Below are 14913 nucleotides of genomic sequence, written 5' to 3' on the forward strand. Positions count from 1 at the left end.
CGCCGCTGACGCGCGGCCTCCGTCTGCAGCTGCGGGACGACGCGCCCCTCGTCGATGCGGCCGTCGCCACGCACGTGCTGGACCTGAGGCGGATCTCACACCCGGGCCGCGCGGGTGAGCGCTTCTGGTCAGCGCTCGCTGCCTCCTCCGGGCCCTGCCAGCCCTGGGTCCCGCCCCCGACCGCAAACTCCAGCCCGGCTACCCTGCTCCGCCCCTCCGCCCCGCTCCAAGCCGGTCCCTCCCTTCGGGGCCTCACCTGTCGCCCCCCGACTACAAACCCCACTCTCTGTTGACAAAATCCTAAGGACAGCTGCATATCCAGTAACCGCGCCAGCTGTGCTCCCCCTGCAGATTTACACGCACAGAAAACAAGCCCACTCCCTCTTCGGTTCACCTCTCCCCTTACGGGATCACCTGTAGCCCCGCCCCAATCGTGACTCCACCCCCAAGGCTAAGGGCTCCTGCCACAGAGCAATAGTTCAGTTTGTCCCAAGCGCCTTTGGGATCTGGAGTGGATTCGAAGCGCTCTCGGATCTTGGTCCATAGCTGTCGGTCCGCAGCTGTTCTCAGACTTCCCTCTCAGAGCTGCCAAAACCCAATCCGATTCCCTGCCCCCTTGGACTTGCAGGAGATAAGGGTGTGCTGCATAGGCTGACCTAGTACCCATCTGCCCTGTGCTTCCCTCCAAACGCTGTTCTTGTCCCCCACAGCGGGGTTTAACCCCACCTTTGGCCCAGCATGGGTGCCTCTCTATGGATCTCCCCCCAGTGGGGGGCTCCGGGATGGTCTTCAAAGTCTCAATGAAGGACTTGGCCAAGGCATTTGGTTTCGCGGCCGCCTGCTGGTGGCTGTGTCCATGGAAGTATCCGAAGGGAGAGCTGAACCTAAGCCTCCCCAGGCTCCACAGGGGCCCAGATTGTCCAGGCTCATGAGAAAGAAGAAGAAAGCCAGGCAGGGCCAGACCCCAGCAGGGATCCCACAGCACCTGGATGCCAGCCCCAGTGGTGATGGTCCTGAGATTCCTGGTGCCATGGAGGTGGAGGTGGAGGACTTGCTGCCTCTGCCAGAGGTGGGAATTGGGGTTTTAGCAAAGGGATGGGATCATTCTCAGCTCTGGAGTGTGTAACTGGCTCCCTTGCACTAAACACAGGGGTAGAGTCTGAATTTCTGGGCCTGGATAAAGAATGCCGTGTGTATAGACATGTGCTCTTGTGTATATACGTAGGAGGAGGGGGCTGAGCACTGAGAGATAGGATACTTGTAGTGGTATTTCTAGGTCTTGTGTCCTAGACAGTGTCCTTCTGTCAGCACTGTGGCCAAACCAAGTCCGGGTTGCAACCTGGGTGGGTGGGGGCTGACTGCAGCTTGACCCTCCTTCCTCAGAATGCCCTGGCACCCTTGCAAGATTTCCTGCTCTTCGGTGTGCTTTTTGAGGCCACCATGATTGACCCTGCCATGGCCTCCCAGCCCATCAGCTTTGAGATCTCTATCGGTATGTGGCCTAGCTGAACCCCTAAGGGTCATGGGTTTGAGGATGGGGACTCTTGTTCCAGACATAGGACCCTGGAATGGACAATTGACTTTTAGTAAGGGTTGGGCTCTGACTTTTATTGAGGCAGAGTTAATTTGAAGGAGGGGTCAGACCCTCCGCATGGTTCTCCCTGACCCTTGCTGCTCTGGGCAGGTTGTGCAGGCCGCCGGGAGGAGGAATTGGGCCCAAGGGCCAGGGCCAGGGCCAGGGAGGGAGCAGAAGGCAAGGGTGAGGAGGTACAGCCTCTGCTGGAGACAGAAGTGGGAGTCGGGCCAATGGTGGAGGAGGAGCTAGGGACCCCTGCTCAGCGGCCTGAGCCTATGGACGGCAATGGGTGAGTACTCCTGGTGGCTGGAGGGAGGGTGCTGGGAGATCCTCTGCAGCCTAGGACTGCCCTCACAGCCCCTTTTCTCCTACCCTCCCTGCCCTGTCCCGCCCCTCTGGTACAGGCCATATTTCTGCTTGCCCCTGCGTCACCGAAAGCCATGCGTGCACGTGTGGAGCCGCTGGGAAGATCATACGTGGCGCCTGCAGAGCACTAACTGCGTGCAGAAAGTGGCTGAGAGGCTGGTGAGAGCGAGGCGGGTGCCCACAGGGGGAGGCCGTGATGTCGGGAAGACTGTGGCCTTTGAAAGGAGCTCTGGAGCGAGGCTAATAGGTAGAGCATGCGGGAGCCAGCATGCCCTAGGTGCAGGGCTAAAGGGCAAAGAGCTCTGTTCGAACAGAGGAGACCAGAAACTGTGGGAAGACAGGGCTTCAGAATTGATACACCCAGAAAGGGGCCAGGCAAAGTCCATGGGATAGTGCTACTGGAGGCCCAGTCCCACTGGCATGGAGCCGGTGGAGAAAAAAAAAAGAACCAAAAAAAAAAAAAAAAAAAAAAAAAAGGAACCATGAACTGGATGGCACCAAAGAAGCCCTGGGCGTGGAAATGCGGCAGTGAGTGGGAGAGGCTCTGGGGTGGGGGTGTGGTCTAAAAGAGAGTTTGCCACCCTTGTGCCTCTGACCCTCTGGCCCTATTGCGCAGGACCAGGGGCTGCAGGAGGTTGAGACCCAGCAGCGCCGGCCGGGGCCTGGCGCCTGCACACGGCTTAAGCAGGCTCTGGAAGAGCTGGTGGCAGGCAGCAGGTGAGCTGGGAGCCTCGGCTTCACTGCTGCAGGGGCTTCCCACCAAACTCCAGGGGGTGGGAAACTCGTGGTGACTGTTTGGAGCCACGGCACCTGAAAGCTACGTTTGCTGCTCTCTTCAAAGAAGAATAAGGAGATGACCGTCCCCATCAAGGGACATGATGGAAACTAGTGGGGGTTAGGCCACTCTGCTCCACTAAACTCCCTTGTCCACGCTTTTAGAGACTTAAGCTGCCTTTCTCGCCTTCCCCCAAATCTCCCTTGTGCCTTTCCTCCACTGTTCCAGCTAATGACCTTCCCTCCTACTTCATGGAGAACATAGAAGCCTCACCTCCCTCCAGCCAGTCTACCACCATCCCAGCTTCTGCACCCATCTGCTCACCTTCCCTCCTGCTATAGTGGGGGAAGGGTCCCTGCTTCCACAGCCAAGGCTGTGATCTCAATTTTATCCCTCATCTGTTGGAGGAACTAGCTCTGCAATTGTCCACTTTCTCTTCTGCAGCATCAACTGGTCCCTAGTTACCAGGTCATTACTGTAACCATGTAAACTTGTTCTAGTGACTTCCATCTTTGACCTTCACTGATCTGAATTCCATAACCTGCTCCAAGTACTTCAGTGTTTTACTTTCTTTTTTTTAATGTTTTCTTTATTTTGAGAGAGAGAGAGAGAGAGAGAGAGAGAGAGAGAGAGAGAATGAATATGAGCAAGCTGGGGAGTGGCAGAGAGAGATGAAGAGAGAGCATTCCAAGCAGGTTCCATGATGTCAGCACAAAGCCCACACAGGGCTTGATCCCACAAACCATAAAATCATGAGTTGAGCCAAAACCAAGAGTTGGATACTTAACCGACTGAGCCACCCAGGCATCCCATCAGTGTTTTTCTGATCCTCTTCTCAAAAGTTATTAATTCATTTATTCAATAAATATTTAAGGGAGTTACTATTCCAGATACTGTTTTAGGTGCAGAAATAACAGTGAAAAAGCATTCTTTTTTTTTTTTAAGTTTATTTATATATTTTGAGAGAGAGCAAGCAAGGGAGAGGCAGAGGGGGAGGGGGCGGAGATACTCCCAAGAAGGCTCCATGCTGTCAGCACAGAGCCTGATGCGGGGCTCAAACTAACAAACCGTGAGATCATAACCTGAGCTGAAACTAAGAGCCAGATGCTTAACTGACTGACCAGGGAAGATCTGAGAGGAGGTAACATTTGAGGAGAGATCTGAATGAAGAAAGGAAATCAGCCATGCAAAGATCTAGGCGCCAAACATTCTAGCAGAGGGAGCAGCTAATACAAAGGCCTCAATGTGATGATGGGCTGGGTATATTCATGGAGGAGCAGAAAGGCCAGTGTAATGGTTGGATTGTGCACGAGGGGAGAGATGTTTGATGAGGACAGGGAGATAAAGGGAGCCTGAATATGTAGGGTCTTCTTGAAAATTCTGTTGTTTGAGATGAGAAACTGCTGGAAGGGAGTGAAATGGTCTGGAAAAGCATTGAAAAGATCTCTCTGGATGCCATATTGAGAATATTCACGGGGAGAGTGGGGAAGGAGCTTAACATATTTTGAAGGTAGAACCTAAATAATATGTTGACGGAGTGATGTGGAATAGGAATGAAAGAAAGAATATTTTAAAGTAAAACAGATTTTGGAGGGGGGGAGGTGTGTGTGTGTGTATAATTGGAAATCATGTACTTTGTTTGGGCATGTAATGTCTGAGCCACCTTTAGTCAATGTTGGGACTGTAAAGCCCCTGTGAGCCTTTAGTGTGCACTGGAATCCCCCAGGGTATCAGCATGCAGATTCTAGCAGCAGGTCTGGGGTAGGGGGGAAATTCTGCATTTCTAAATAGGTAATACCACTGCTGTTGGTCCTGGGCCAGCTTTGAGTAGCCAGGGTAGTAGATAGTTACACAGTTGTGCCTTCTAGGCTCCAAGGTGAGGCTGGCCTCTACAAAGCTGGGAGTGGTCCACGTACGGAAGCCATCCTTGGCTTAGGAAAGGGGCCTCTTTGAGAACATGACTGACAAGAGCTGTGAGAGAGTCTGGTGGGTGTGGGAGGCCTGCTCTGAGGGAGGTGGCCCCTAGGGGTCAGCGTTCCCTCCTCTGACTCCCACTTGCCATTCCCACCCTTGCTCACTGCAGACAGTTTTGCCATGGTGCTGAGCGCAGGACAATGACCCGGCCCAATGCCCTGGATCGATGCCGAGGGAAACTGCTCGTGCACAGCCTGGTACGGTTTGGGGAGGGTTGATCAGGGGCACCCAGTTGGGGACCTCTACTCATGTTTCTTCCTGCCCTTCCAGAACCTGTTGGCAAAGCAAGGATTGCGGCTTCTACAGGGTCTGAGACAGGGCAATGTGCAAGAGAAGGTGGCACTGGCCAAGAAGTTCTTGGCCAAACTGCGCTTCCTGGCCCAGGAGGTAACACCTGGCCACCTATTTCCCTACCCTGAATACCCTTGGTGGTGATGGTTGCACAATGCTGATTGATACACAACCATGTACTACTGAACTGTACACTTAAAATGGTTGCAGTGGTAAGTTTTATGCAATGTGTATTTTACCACAATTGAAAGAAAAGAAACTAGGAAAAAAAAAAAAAAGAAGTCAGGTTGGACTTTGAGGTTGCTTGTGGAGCATCGGGGAGAGAGATGTCTAGGAGGCAGGTGCCATAAGGATCTGGGCTTTAGGGGTATGTATCAGGGCTAAGATGGGTGCTTTTGTCCATCGTCCAGTGGAAGCTGTGGCACAGGTGGGCTCAGCTCTATCCATGACCCAGTTCTCCACCCACAGCCCCAGCCACCCCTCCCAGATGTGCTAGTCTGGATGCTCAGTGGGCGGCGCCGAGTGGCCTGGGCCCGGATCCCTGCCCAGGATGTGCTGTTCTCTGTGGTCGAGGAGGAGCGAGGCAGGGACTGCGGGAAGATCCAGAGTCTGCTGCTCTCGGTGAGGGGTGTGGGTTGCTGGAGGCTGGAATGGGGTGAGGCTTCTAGGGCAGGGGCTGGGGAGCAGGGGCACAGGGTGGAGGCCTGTGGTTCCTGACAGAGGGTCCCCAAACTCTTTGTTTTATTTTTTATTTATTTATTTATTTTTTTAATGTTTTATTTCTAGGAGAGAGAGAGAGAGAGACAGCGTGAGCAGGGGAGGGTCAGAGAGAGAGGGAGACACAGAATCTGAAACAGGCTCCAGGCTCTGAGCTGGCAGTCAGCACAGAGCCGGACGCGGGGCTCGAACCCACGAACCGCGAGATCATGACCTAAGCGAAAGTCGGACGCTTAACCGACTAAGCCACCCAGGCGCCCCCTCTTTGTTTTATTTTTTAAAAAAACTTAAAATTTTCTTATTTAAAACTTCTTTCAATTAAAAAATTTAAGTTATAAAATGTCTTCCTTTAATTTTAAATTTTTTTACATTTAAGGTTACTTAAAGATTATTATTCTTTTTAAAAGTATACCTGAACTCTTTTCAATTAACCTAAAAGCCAAAAGGAGATTGTGCCTTTACCTAAGTCCACTTTGATGTGAGATAAACATCAAGTTTTGTCAGCTCTGGGCCTGCACTGGCCCTTTTGCTGACTAGGCTCTGACAGACCATCAGGTGACAAGGATGGGAGAATGATGAGTCTGTTCCTTATAAGTACAGCTGGGTTTGGAGGCATAATGCTTCTAATCAAGGTGTCCCTGGAATAGAAGCCAGCAAAGGTCCCTAGTGCTAAGAAGTAATGACTGTTGGGGCAGGGAACAGGGCATCTAATGTGTTGGGGTCAAGGGGACAGAGTGGGTAAGCGTGGGGTGTGGCAGTGCAGAGCTTAGAGTGCATTTGGGGGGCATGGGGTTTGGTATAGGAAGTGACAGGGTTGGGGTCGGAGGCCTAGAACATGGGAGTGTTCAGGGTAACAGGTACTGGATAGAAGGCATGGAGTGGGGTTAGGGGCAGGGTACAGGGAGTGCTCTTTGGATTCGGCACTGGGGAGTGGTCTGGTGTTACAGAGAGTCTGGGCACACCCTGGGGGAGCAGGGGCAGGTCTGGGGGGGCAGTCAGAGGTGGGCCCTAAAATGCCACCTCCCTGCGATAGGCACCTGGGGCAGCTCCAGGTGAAGTCTGTGCCAAGCTGGAGCTCTTCCTGTGGCTAGGGCTGGGCAAGCAAGCCAAGGCCTGCACTTCAGAGCTCCCCCAGGACCTGCTGCCTGAGCCTTCAGCAGGGCTGCCCCACCACCTGTGCCGGGATGGTGAGTACAGCCTGACACTTGCCTCGGGTGTGGGGCTAGATGCTCAGCTGGGGGTTTGGAGGGGTCTGGGGTCAGGGACTCCGGTAGTCCTCTGAGCAAATATCTCCTTTTGCCCCCACCCCAGACTTCAGCTACTTCCAGCTCCGGGCCCACTTGTACCAGGCCCGAGGGGTGTTGGCAGCAGATGACAGTGGGCTTTCGGACCCCTTTGCTCGAGTCCTCATCTCTACCCAGTGCCAGACCACACGGGTGAGGGCTGCCCTGGGATGTTGCAGGCAGCTGGGGAGCGGGCCTGGGAGACAGTGGGGTGAGGGCTGAGCTTTTCCTCAGACCCTAATTCTCTCTTCTTGCTCTGGATTTTCAGGACAGGATACTGGATTGGGCTGCCCTGTTTTAGAGGGTGGTATAGAACTAGAGAGCCTTTGAGGCAAAGAACTGTTTTGAGGGTTGACTGTAGGACTAGCCCTGAGGGTGGCAGATTGCAGGTAGGGGGACTAAGCTCCAGCCCCACTCTGACCTGCTCTTTTGTCTGTACCACACTCTCCCTCCTTTTGTGGTAAACAGCTGCTAAAAGTATCACTTTAGAGCAAGAGTGCTCACGTGGGATGTATGTTGGGAGATTCCTTTGATGCCTGCCCTTGACTCCCTCTCTGCACCATGCCCCCAAGGTTCTGGAGCAGACACTGAGTCCCCTGTGGGATGAGCTCCTGGTGTTTGATCAGCTGATCGTAGACGGGAGGAGGGAGCATCTGCAGGAGGAGCCTCCGTTAGTGGTCATCAATGTCTTTGACCACAATAAGTTTGTGAGTGTGGCCTGGGCACTGTCTGTTCCCATCCCCGAGCAACCCCCCCCAACTCCTCATCTTGATGCTCCCCTCCCCTGGCTCTTGAGCATCTTCTAGTTTTGTCTTCACTGCCCTGCTCTCTGCAGGGCCCCCCTGTGTTCCTGGGCAGGGCGCTGGCTGCCCCAAAGGTGAAGTTGACGGAGGACCCTTACCAACGCCCTGAGCTACAGTTCTTCCCCCTAAGGAAGGGGCCCCGGGCAGCTGGAGAGCTCATCGCCACCTTTGAACTCATTGAACTGGACTACAGTGGCCAGCTCGAGGTCAGAGTACCCTGGCCTAGCCGGCACAGGCTGTGGATTTTTTTATTCTATCAGGTCATCCGGCTGCAGAGAATATGGACCATGGGCATGTCCTGGAATTACCCCATCCAAGTATATTTCCCCCAGAGAATGCAGGCTGCAGATTATCCTGGGGTCACCTCATTGGGGCCTCCCGACTTCAGGGAACATTAGAAGTATACGTACTGTAGGTTCCTCTTGCCAGGACTCCCACCCTAGAGACCCCAGGCTGCAGGTTGATCCCCATGCCTCAGACACCCACCCTCCCTTCCTGTACGTGGCCGCTTCCTGAGACACGCCCCTCCTGCCCATCCAGCCTTTTTAGTTCCTCTGGAATTATATTTCACTGGCAGCTCTCAATAGCCCCTCCCCAAGGCCTGATTTCCCTCCTTTGGCCTGATTTCTCCTTGACCTCTGATTTCTTGCCTCCTGCAGCCCTCGGTGCCCAGTGATGTAGAGCCCCAGGATCTGACACCACTGGCCGAGCACTTCTCCGGACGCCTGTCCCTGCCACCTAACGTGCATCCAGTGCTCAGGGAGTTCCGTGTTGAGGTAGTCAGTCGTACTCATATCCCCCCCACCCCTGCTGCACACACACACCTGGGTGCCCTCTGTCAAGTGCAGGCCCTTGAATTTCTCACTTCCTGACCCCAGGTGCTGTTCTGGGGTCTGAGGGGTCTCGGCCGTGTGCATCTGTTTGAAGTGGAGCAGCCCCAGGTTGTGCTGGAGGTGGCCGGGCAACGTGTGGAGTCAGAGGTCCTGGCCAGTTACCGTGAGAACCCCAATTTCACTGAGCTTGTCAGGCATCTGACAGTGGTGAGGACATGGGCTGGGAGCAAGAAACGCTGGGCTAAGAAGTAAAAGGGCAGTGGGATGTTGAATTCCTAGCCAGTCATCTCAGATTAATCAAGGGATCGGGAAATTTTTTAAAATTTATTTTTAAATTATTATTATTTTTAAATTTACATCCAAGTTAGTTAACATATAATATAATAATGACTTCAGGAATAGAATTTAGTGATTCATCATAACATATAGCACCGAGTACTCATCCCAACAAATGTTCTCTTTAATGTCCTTGCCCATGTAGCCCATCCCCCCACCCCAAACCCCTCCAGCAACCCTCAGTTTGTTCTCTGTATTTAAGAGTCTCTGATGGTTTGTCTCCCTCCCTATTTTTGATTCCCTTCCTTTATGTTCATCTGTTTTATATCTTAAATTCCACATAAGAGTGAAATCATGTAATATTTATCTTTCTTACTGACATTTCACTTAGCATGATACCCTCTAGTTCCATCCACATAGTTGCAAATGGCAAGATTTCATTCTTTTTGATTGCCAAGTAATACTCCATTGATATGTATACCACATCTTCTTTTTTTTTAAATATTTACTTTTGAGAGAGAGAGACAGAGCACGAGTGGAAGAGGGGCAGAGAGAGAGAGAGAGAGAGAGAGAGAGAGAGGAAGACACAGAATCTGAAGTAGGCTCCAGGCTCCGAGCTCTCAGCACAAAGCCTGACCGGGGGCTCAAACTCACGAACTGCGAGATCATGACCTGAACCAAAGTTGGATGCTTAACCAACTGAGCCACCCAGGTGCCCGTCATCTTCTTTATCCATTCATCAGACGATGGACATTTGGGATCTTTCCATACTTTGACTTTCATTGATAGTGCTGCTATAAACATTGGGGTGCATGTGCCCCTGATACAGGGGCACCCTGTATCAACACCCCTGTATCTTTGTTTTTTGTTTTTTTTTTTTAAATGTTTTATTTATTTCCAGGAGAGAGAGAGAGCGTGAGCAGGGGAGGGTCAGAGAGAGAGGGAGTCACAGACCGAAACAGGCTCCAGGCTCTGAGCCGGCAGTCAGCACAGAGCCCGACGCGGGGTTCGAACCCACGAACCGCGAGATCATGACCTAAGCGAAAGTCGGACGCTTAACCGACTAAGCCACCCAGGCTCCCCGCAACACCCCTGTATCTTTGGATAAATAACCTAGCAGTACAATTGCTGGGTCATAGAGTAGTTCTATTTTTAAGTTTTTGAGGAACCTCCATACTGTTTTCCAGCATGGCTGCACAAGTTTGCATTCCCACCAGCAGTGCAAAAGGGTTCTTCTTTCTCTACATCCTTGCCAACATCTGTTGTTGCCTGAGTTGTTATTTTTAGCCATTATTACATATGTGAGGTGGTATCTCATTGTAGTTTTGATTTGTATTTCCCTGATGGTGAGTGATGTTGAACATTTTTTCATGTGTCTGTTAGCCATCAGGGTGTCTTCTTTGGAGAAGTGTCTATTAGTGTCTTTTGCCCATTTCTTCACTGGATTATTTGTTTTTTGGGTGTTGAGTTTGATAAGTTTTTTATGGATTTTGGATACCAACTCTTTATCTGATATGTCATTTGCAAATATCTTCTCCCATTTTGTCAGTTGCCTTTTAGTTTTGGTGATTGTTTCCTTCACTGTACAGAAGTTTTTATTTTGATGAGGTCCCAATAGTTATTTTTCTTTTGTTTCCCTTGCCTATGGAGACATGTCAAATAAGAAGTTGCTGTGGCTGAAAAAAGAGGTTGTTGCCTGTTTTCTCCTCTAGGATTTTGATGGCTTCATGTCTTATGTTTAGGCCTTTCATCCATTTTGAGTTTATATTTGTGTTTGGTGTAAGAAAATGGTCCAGGTTCATCCTTCTGCATGTCACTGTCCAAGTTGTCCAAAACCATTTGCTGAAGAGGCTGTCTTTTTTCTGTTGGATATTCTTTCCTGCTTTGTCAAAGATTAGCTGGCCATACATTTATGGGTCCATTTCTGGTTCTCTGTTCTGTTCCATTGATCTATGTGTCTGGCTTTTTTTTTTTTTTTAATAAAAAAATTTTTTTAATGTTTATTTTTTGAGGGAGAGAGAGACAGAGCACAAGCGGAGGAGGGGCAGAGAGAGAGAGGGAAACACAAAATCCCAAGCAGGCTCCAGGATCTGAGCTGTCAGCACAGAGCCTGATGTAGGGCTTAAACCAATGAACCTTGAGATCATGACTTGAGCTTAAGTCAGACGCTCAACTGACTGAACCACCCAGGCACCCCTATGTGTTATAATACAGCTTGAAGTCCAGAGCAAATTTTCCATAAAAAGATTGTATTTCTGAAAAAAGAGAGTATATTTTAGACTCTGTGGGCCATTCAGTTTTGGTTATAATTACTCAACTAGTAATAATAGTAGCATGAAAACAGACATAAACAACAAGTAAATGAATAAGTATGACTGTGTTCCAATAAAACTTTATAAAAACAAGCAGTGGGCCAGATTTGGCTTACAGATTATAGTTTGCTGACCTCTGGATTAATCCATAAACTGGTGGTACTCTCTTGGCTCTGATAGGTCACAAGGAATCTATTTTGTCTCTGAGACACCAGGGGCAAAGAAATGCATTCTTTGTGTAATTTGTAATTCCTGTAGTATGGAGTTTGGATTCAAATTCTGGCAATGCCATTTAGGAACTTGTCAAATCACTTGTCTTAGTTGCGCTTTCATGTTTTGTTTGTTTAATGATTCTTAAAGCTCATTTATTTATTTTGAGAGAGAGAGTGCGCAAACACAGTTGGGGGGGGAAGGGCAGAGAGAGAAGGAGAGAGAGAATCTTAAGTGGGCTTGATGCTGTCAGCACAGAGCCTGATGTGGGGCTCAAACTCACGAACCATGAGATCATGACCTGATACGAAACTCAGAGTCTGACACTTACCTGACTGAGCCACCCAGGCATCCCTATTTGTTTGTATAAAAGAAAAACCTATCTCTGATTTGAAGAAATATTGAAGATTGAAGGAAATACATCAAATGCCTCCTTGTAAGAGTGCTATGAGGAGTCAGTGAGAGAAAGGATCTTGGTGAAAGGGCTTTGTACACTGAAAAGTGCTGTGCCTGTATGAGGGGGAGACTGCGACAAAGTTTAGTGGTTCCAGACTGCAAGGGGGTAAAACCCTGCAAGAACAAATAAACAAAAACCCAAAAACAACAAAAACCCTAACACATTCTTGACTCTTTCGCCTGCAGGAGTTTTCAGTTTGGAAACTTCATTGTGCTATAAGATGGTAAAGCTGGAAGCAGTTTGCTCATTGAACTTCTAGGGAGTGTTTCCTTTCATTTCCTATTTCACAGTGCAAACTGAGGAAATCCTATCCCTCTCTCCACGTCTCTCCATTGTGCACTTGAAAAGAATGACTAAGCACTCTGCTGTTAGGTAGAGTGACCTATAGACATGTCAGTTAGGTCAGGCTGTGTTGATAGTGTTTTGCAAGCCTTCTTTAAAAAAGCCTTCTTGGGGCACTTGGGTGGCTCAGTTGGTTGAGCACTGGATCTTGATTTTGGCTCAGGTCATGATCTCATTGGTAGTGAGATTGAGCGAGTCAGACTCCATATTGACAGCACACGACCTGCTTGGGATTCTCTCATTCTCTTCTCTCTCTCTTTCAAAGTAAATAAACATAAAAAAAAAAGTCTTGGTGATTTTCTGACTAGTTGTTCCATCTGAGAATATGGTATTGAAGTCTCCAGCTATTATTGTTGAATTGTTTTTTTCTCCCTTCAATTTTGTCAGTCTACCTCTTGTATTTTGAGGTTCTGTTGTTACATGCATATATGCTTACAGTTGTTACAGCTTCCTATGAGTTGATCTGTTTATCATTATAAAATGTCCCTCTTTGGGATGCCTGGGTGGCTTAGTCAGTTAAGCGTCCGACTTTCGCTTGGGTCATGATCTCGCGGTTCATGGGTTCGAGCCCCGCATCGGGCTCTGTGCTGACTGCCAGCTCAGAGCCTGGAGCCTATTTCAGAGTCTGTGTCTCCCTCTCTCTCTGACCCTCCCCTGCTCACGCTGTCTCTCTCTCTCTCCTAGAAATAAATAAAAAAAAAATTTTAAATGTCCCTCTTTGCCTCTAGTAAAATTTTGTGTCTTAAAGTCCATTTTGTCTAATAGTAAAGCCATTCTGGCTCTCTATGGTTACTGTTTGTATGATGTATCTTTCCCCATCCTTTTCCATTCAACCCATATGTGTCTTTTTAAAGAATGTCTCTTAGCACGAAGTTGCATATTTAAAAAAAAAAATCCAGTTGACAATCTCTGCCTTTTGATTGAAGTGTTTAATAAAGCTGATGTGAAATGTTGGTGTCCGGGAGCTAATGGTAAAGAAAGAATTCTTGAGACCTCTTCGGTGCAAAAAAAGTGGTTTTATTAAAGCACAGGGACAAGAATTGTGGGCAGAATTGCACTGGGGTTGTGAGGGGTGACTGATAATATACCTTCAAGTTGGAAGAAATAGCGTAAATCTCTGAGGAATTTGGAGCAAGGTTTCCAGGACCTTGAGGGGCTAAGCTGCTGTTAGGATAAGGTCATTTACTACTGTCTAGTAAAACCTTAGTCATGAGACCCTTCAGATGTAACAGTGGGCCATTTGCTTGGAGAATGATTGCTAACATATATCTTTAGGGGATGGAATAGAAATAAAAGAAATTTCCAAAGGGAATTTTTTATAGGATCCTGGAGGTAAGGCTAATGTCAAGCTAAGGTTGCCTTTTGCCTCTAGCAAAGTATTAACAGAGAGGCAGTTGAGTTCCTGGAGGAAGGTCACCTTGCCTGTTTTGAGCACTTTGCCAAGGCAAAGGAAATTTAATTTTTTTCTGCATTTCTTTTTGTTTTCCAAAGCAAAGTCACGTTTGATGTTATTGACATGGTTGTATTTACATCTGCCATTTTGCTATTTGTTTTTTTCTTTTTTGAATGTTTATTTGTTTATATTGAGGGGGAGAGAGAGCGAGTGAGAGAGCACACTCAGGTATAGCCACGCACTGAAGAAAAAGTTCTCAGACGCTTAGATGGAGCAGCTGTGCGTGGCTGCCTCTGCCAGTGAAGCAGCAGCAGCAGCTAACTGCACGTGGCCTTATTTCCTGTTTGCCAGATATAAACATCAAAGAATGTCAAAGCATGAGAGGAAAACACAAAGAGCCTCCAGACATAGACCAAACACACATCTGGTGTTTACATGAAAGCATGCAGGGAAGATGTGCAGTTTCAAGGACTGCTAGGCAATTACAGTGGGTCTCTTTCCTAACTGGCTCCTGGGAGATCGTGGGGCTCTGGAGCTCATGGTGCTATCGTGTTCGACAGCCTTGAGACCAGAACATCACTGACACTTCAGCAATGATCCCATTTACTTTCCCAGGGCTTATAATACACTCTCTAAAAATAACTGCACAAGCAGGGGAGGGGCAGAGAGAGAAAGAGGGAGGGAGAGAATCCTAAGTAGGCTCCACTCTGCCAGCGCAAAGCCTGACAGTGGGGCTCGATCTCACAAATTGTGAGATCATGATCTGAGCCTAAACCAAAAGTCAGACTTTCAACTGACTGAGCCACCCAGGCGCCCCTGGTATTTGTTTTCTATAGGTCTCTCATATTTTTTGTTCCTCCTTTACCACCTTCTTTTGTATTAAAATTGTATTTGTAGTCTATTTGTATTAAATGATATTTATTAGTGTACTATTTTAATTCCTTTGTTGATTTTTACTTTGTAGTTACTTTAGGGATCACAGTATGTGCACTGATTTTTCACAATCTACTTCAGATTAATATGAATTCAATTCCAGTAAGATTTTTCTCCAGTATAGGGCCATTCCTTCTTCCCTCCTTTGTGTGATAATTGTCACATATGTATAAAATAAACCCAACAATACAGTATTTTAATTATTGTGCCTCCCCCTTAGGATCCATTGATAGATCTAGAATTCCCATATTAGAAGGCATACATATTGTTACGGCTTTAAATCTATATTAGCAAACTGAGCATTGATCCTTTGTATAATCACCACCACCACCACCACCACCATGTTTCTGATAGCACTTTGTTGGCCCCACA

The 14913-nt window shown here is 48.5% G+C and overlaps 1 protein-coding gene across 1 annotated transcript in view; it reads left to right on the top strand.

Annotated features, from left to right (window-relative positions):
* LOC144235780 (fer-1-like protein 4) overlaps positions 1-14913 on the top strand; it is a 31454-nt gene that overhangs the window by 5234 nt on the left and 11307 nt on the right. Inside the window, exons 15-29 of the mRNA XM_077769387.1 lie at positions 1-114; positions 711-1069; positions 1384-1492; positions 1685-1865; positions 1981-2101; positions 2559-2659; positions 4801-4888; positions 4962-5078; positions 5451-5603; positions 6733-6886; positions 7011-7135; positions 7555-7689; positions 7818-7991; positions 8445-8561; positions 8664-8825. The exon at positions 1-114 is cut by the window's left edge and continues 7 nt beyond it. Coding sequence (XP_077625513.1) covers positions 1-114; positions 711-1069; positions 1384-1492; positions 1685-1865; positions 1981-2101; positions 2559-2659; positions 4801-4888; positions 4962-5078; positions 5451-5603; positions 6733-6886; positions 7011-7135; positions 7555-7689; positions 7818-7991; positions 8445-8561; positions 8664-8825 — 2210 coding nt within the window. The remainder of the gene's footprint in view (positions 115-710; positions 1070-1383; positions 1493-1684; positions 1866-1980; positions 2102-2558; positions 2660-4800; positions 4889-4961; positions 5079-5450; positions 5604-6732; positions 6887-7010; positions 7136-7554; positions 7690-7817; positions 7992-8444; positions 8562-8663; positions 8826-14913) is intronic.

The sequence above is a fragment of the Crocuta crocuta genome, unplaced genomic scaffold, assembly GCF_008692635.1.
Source record: "Crocuta crocuta isolate KB4526 unplaced genomic scaffold, BGI_CrCroc_1.0 scaffold445, whole genome shotgun sequence".
Taxonomy (NCBI): Eukaryota; Metazoa; Chordata; class Mammalia; order Carnivora; family Hyaenidae; genus Crocuta; species Crocuta crocuta.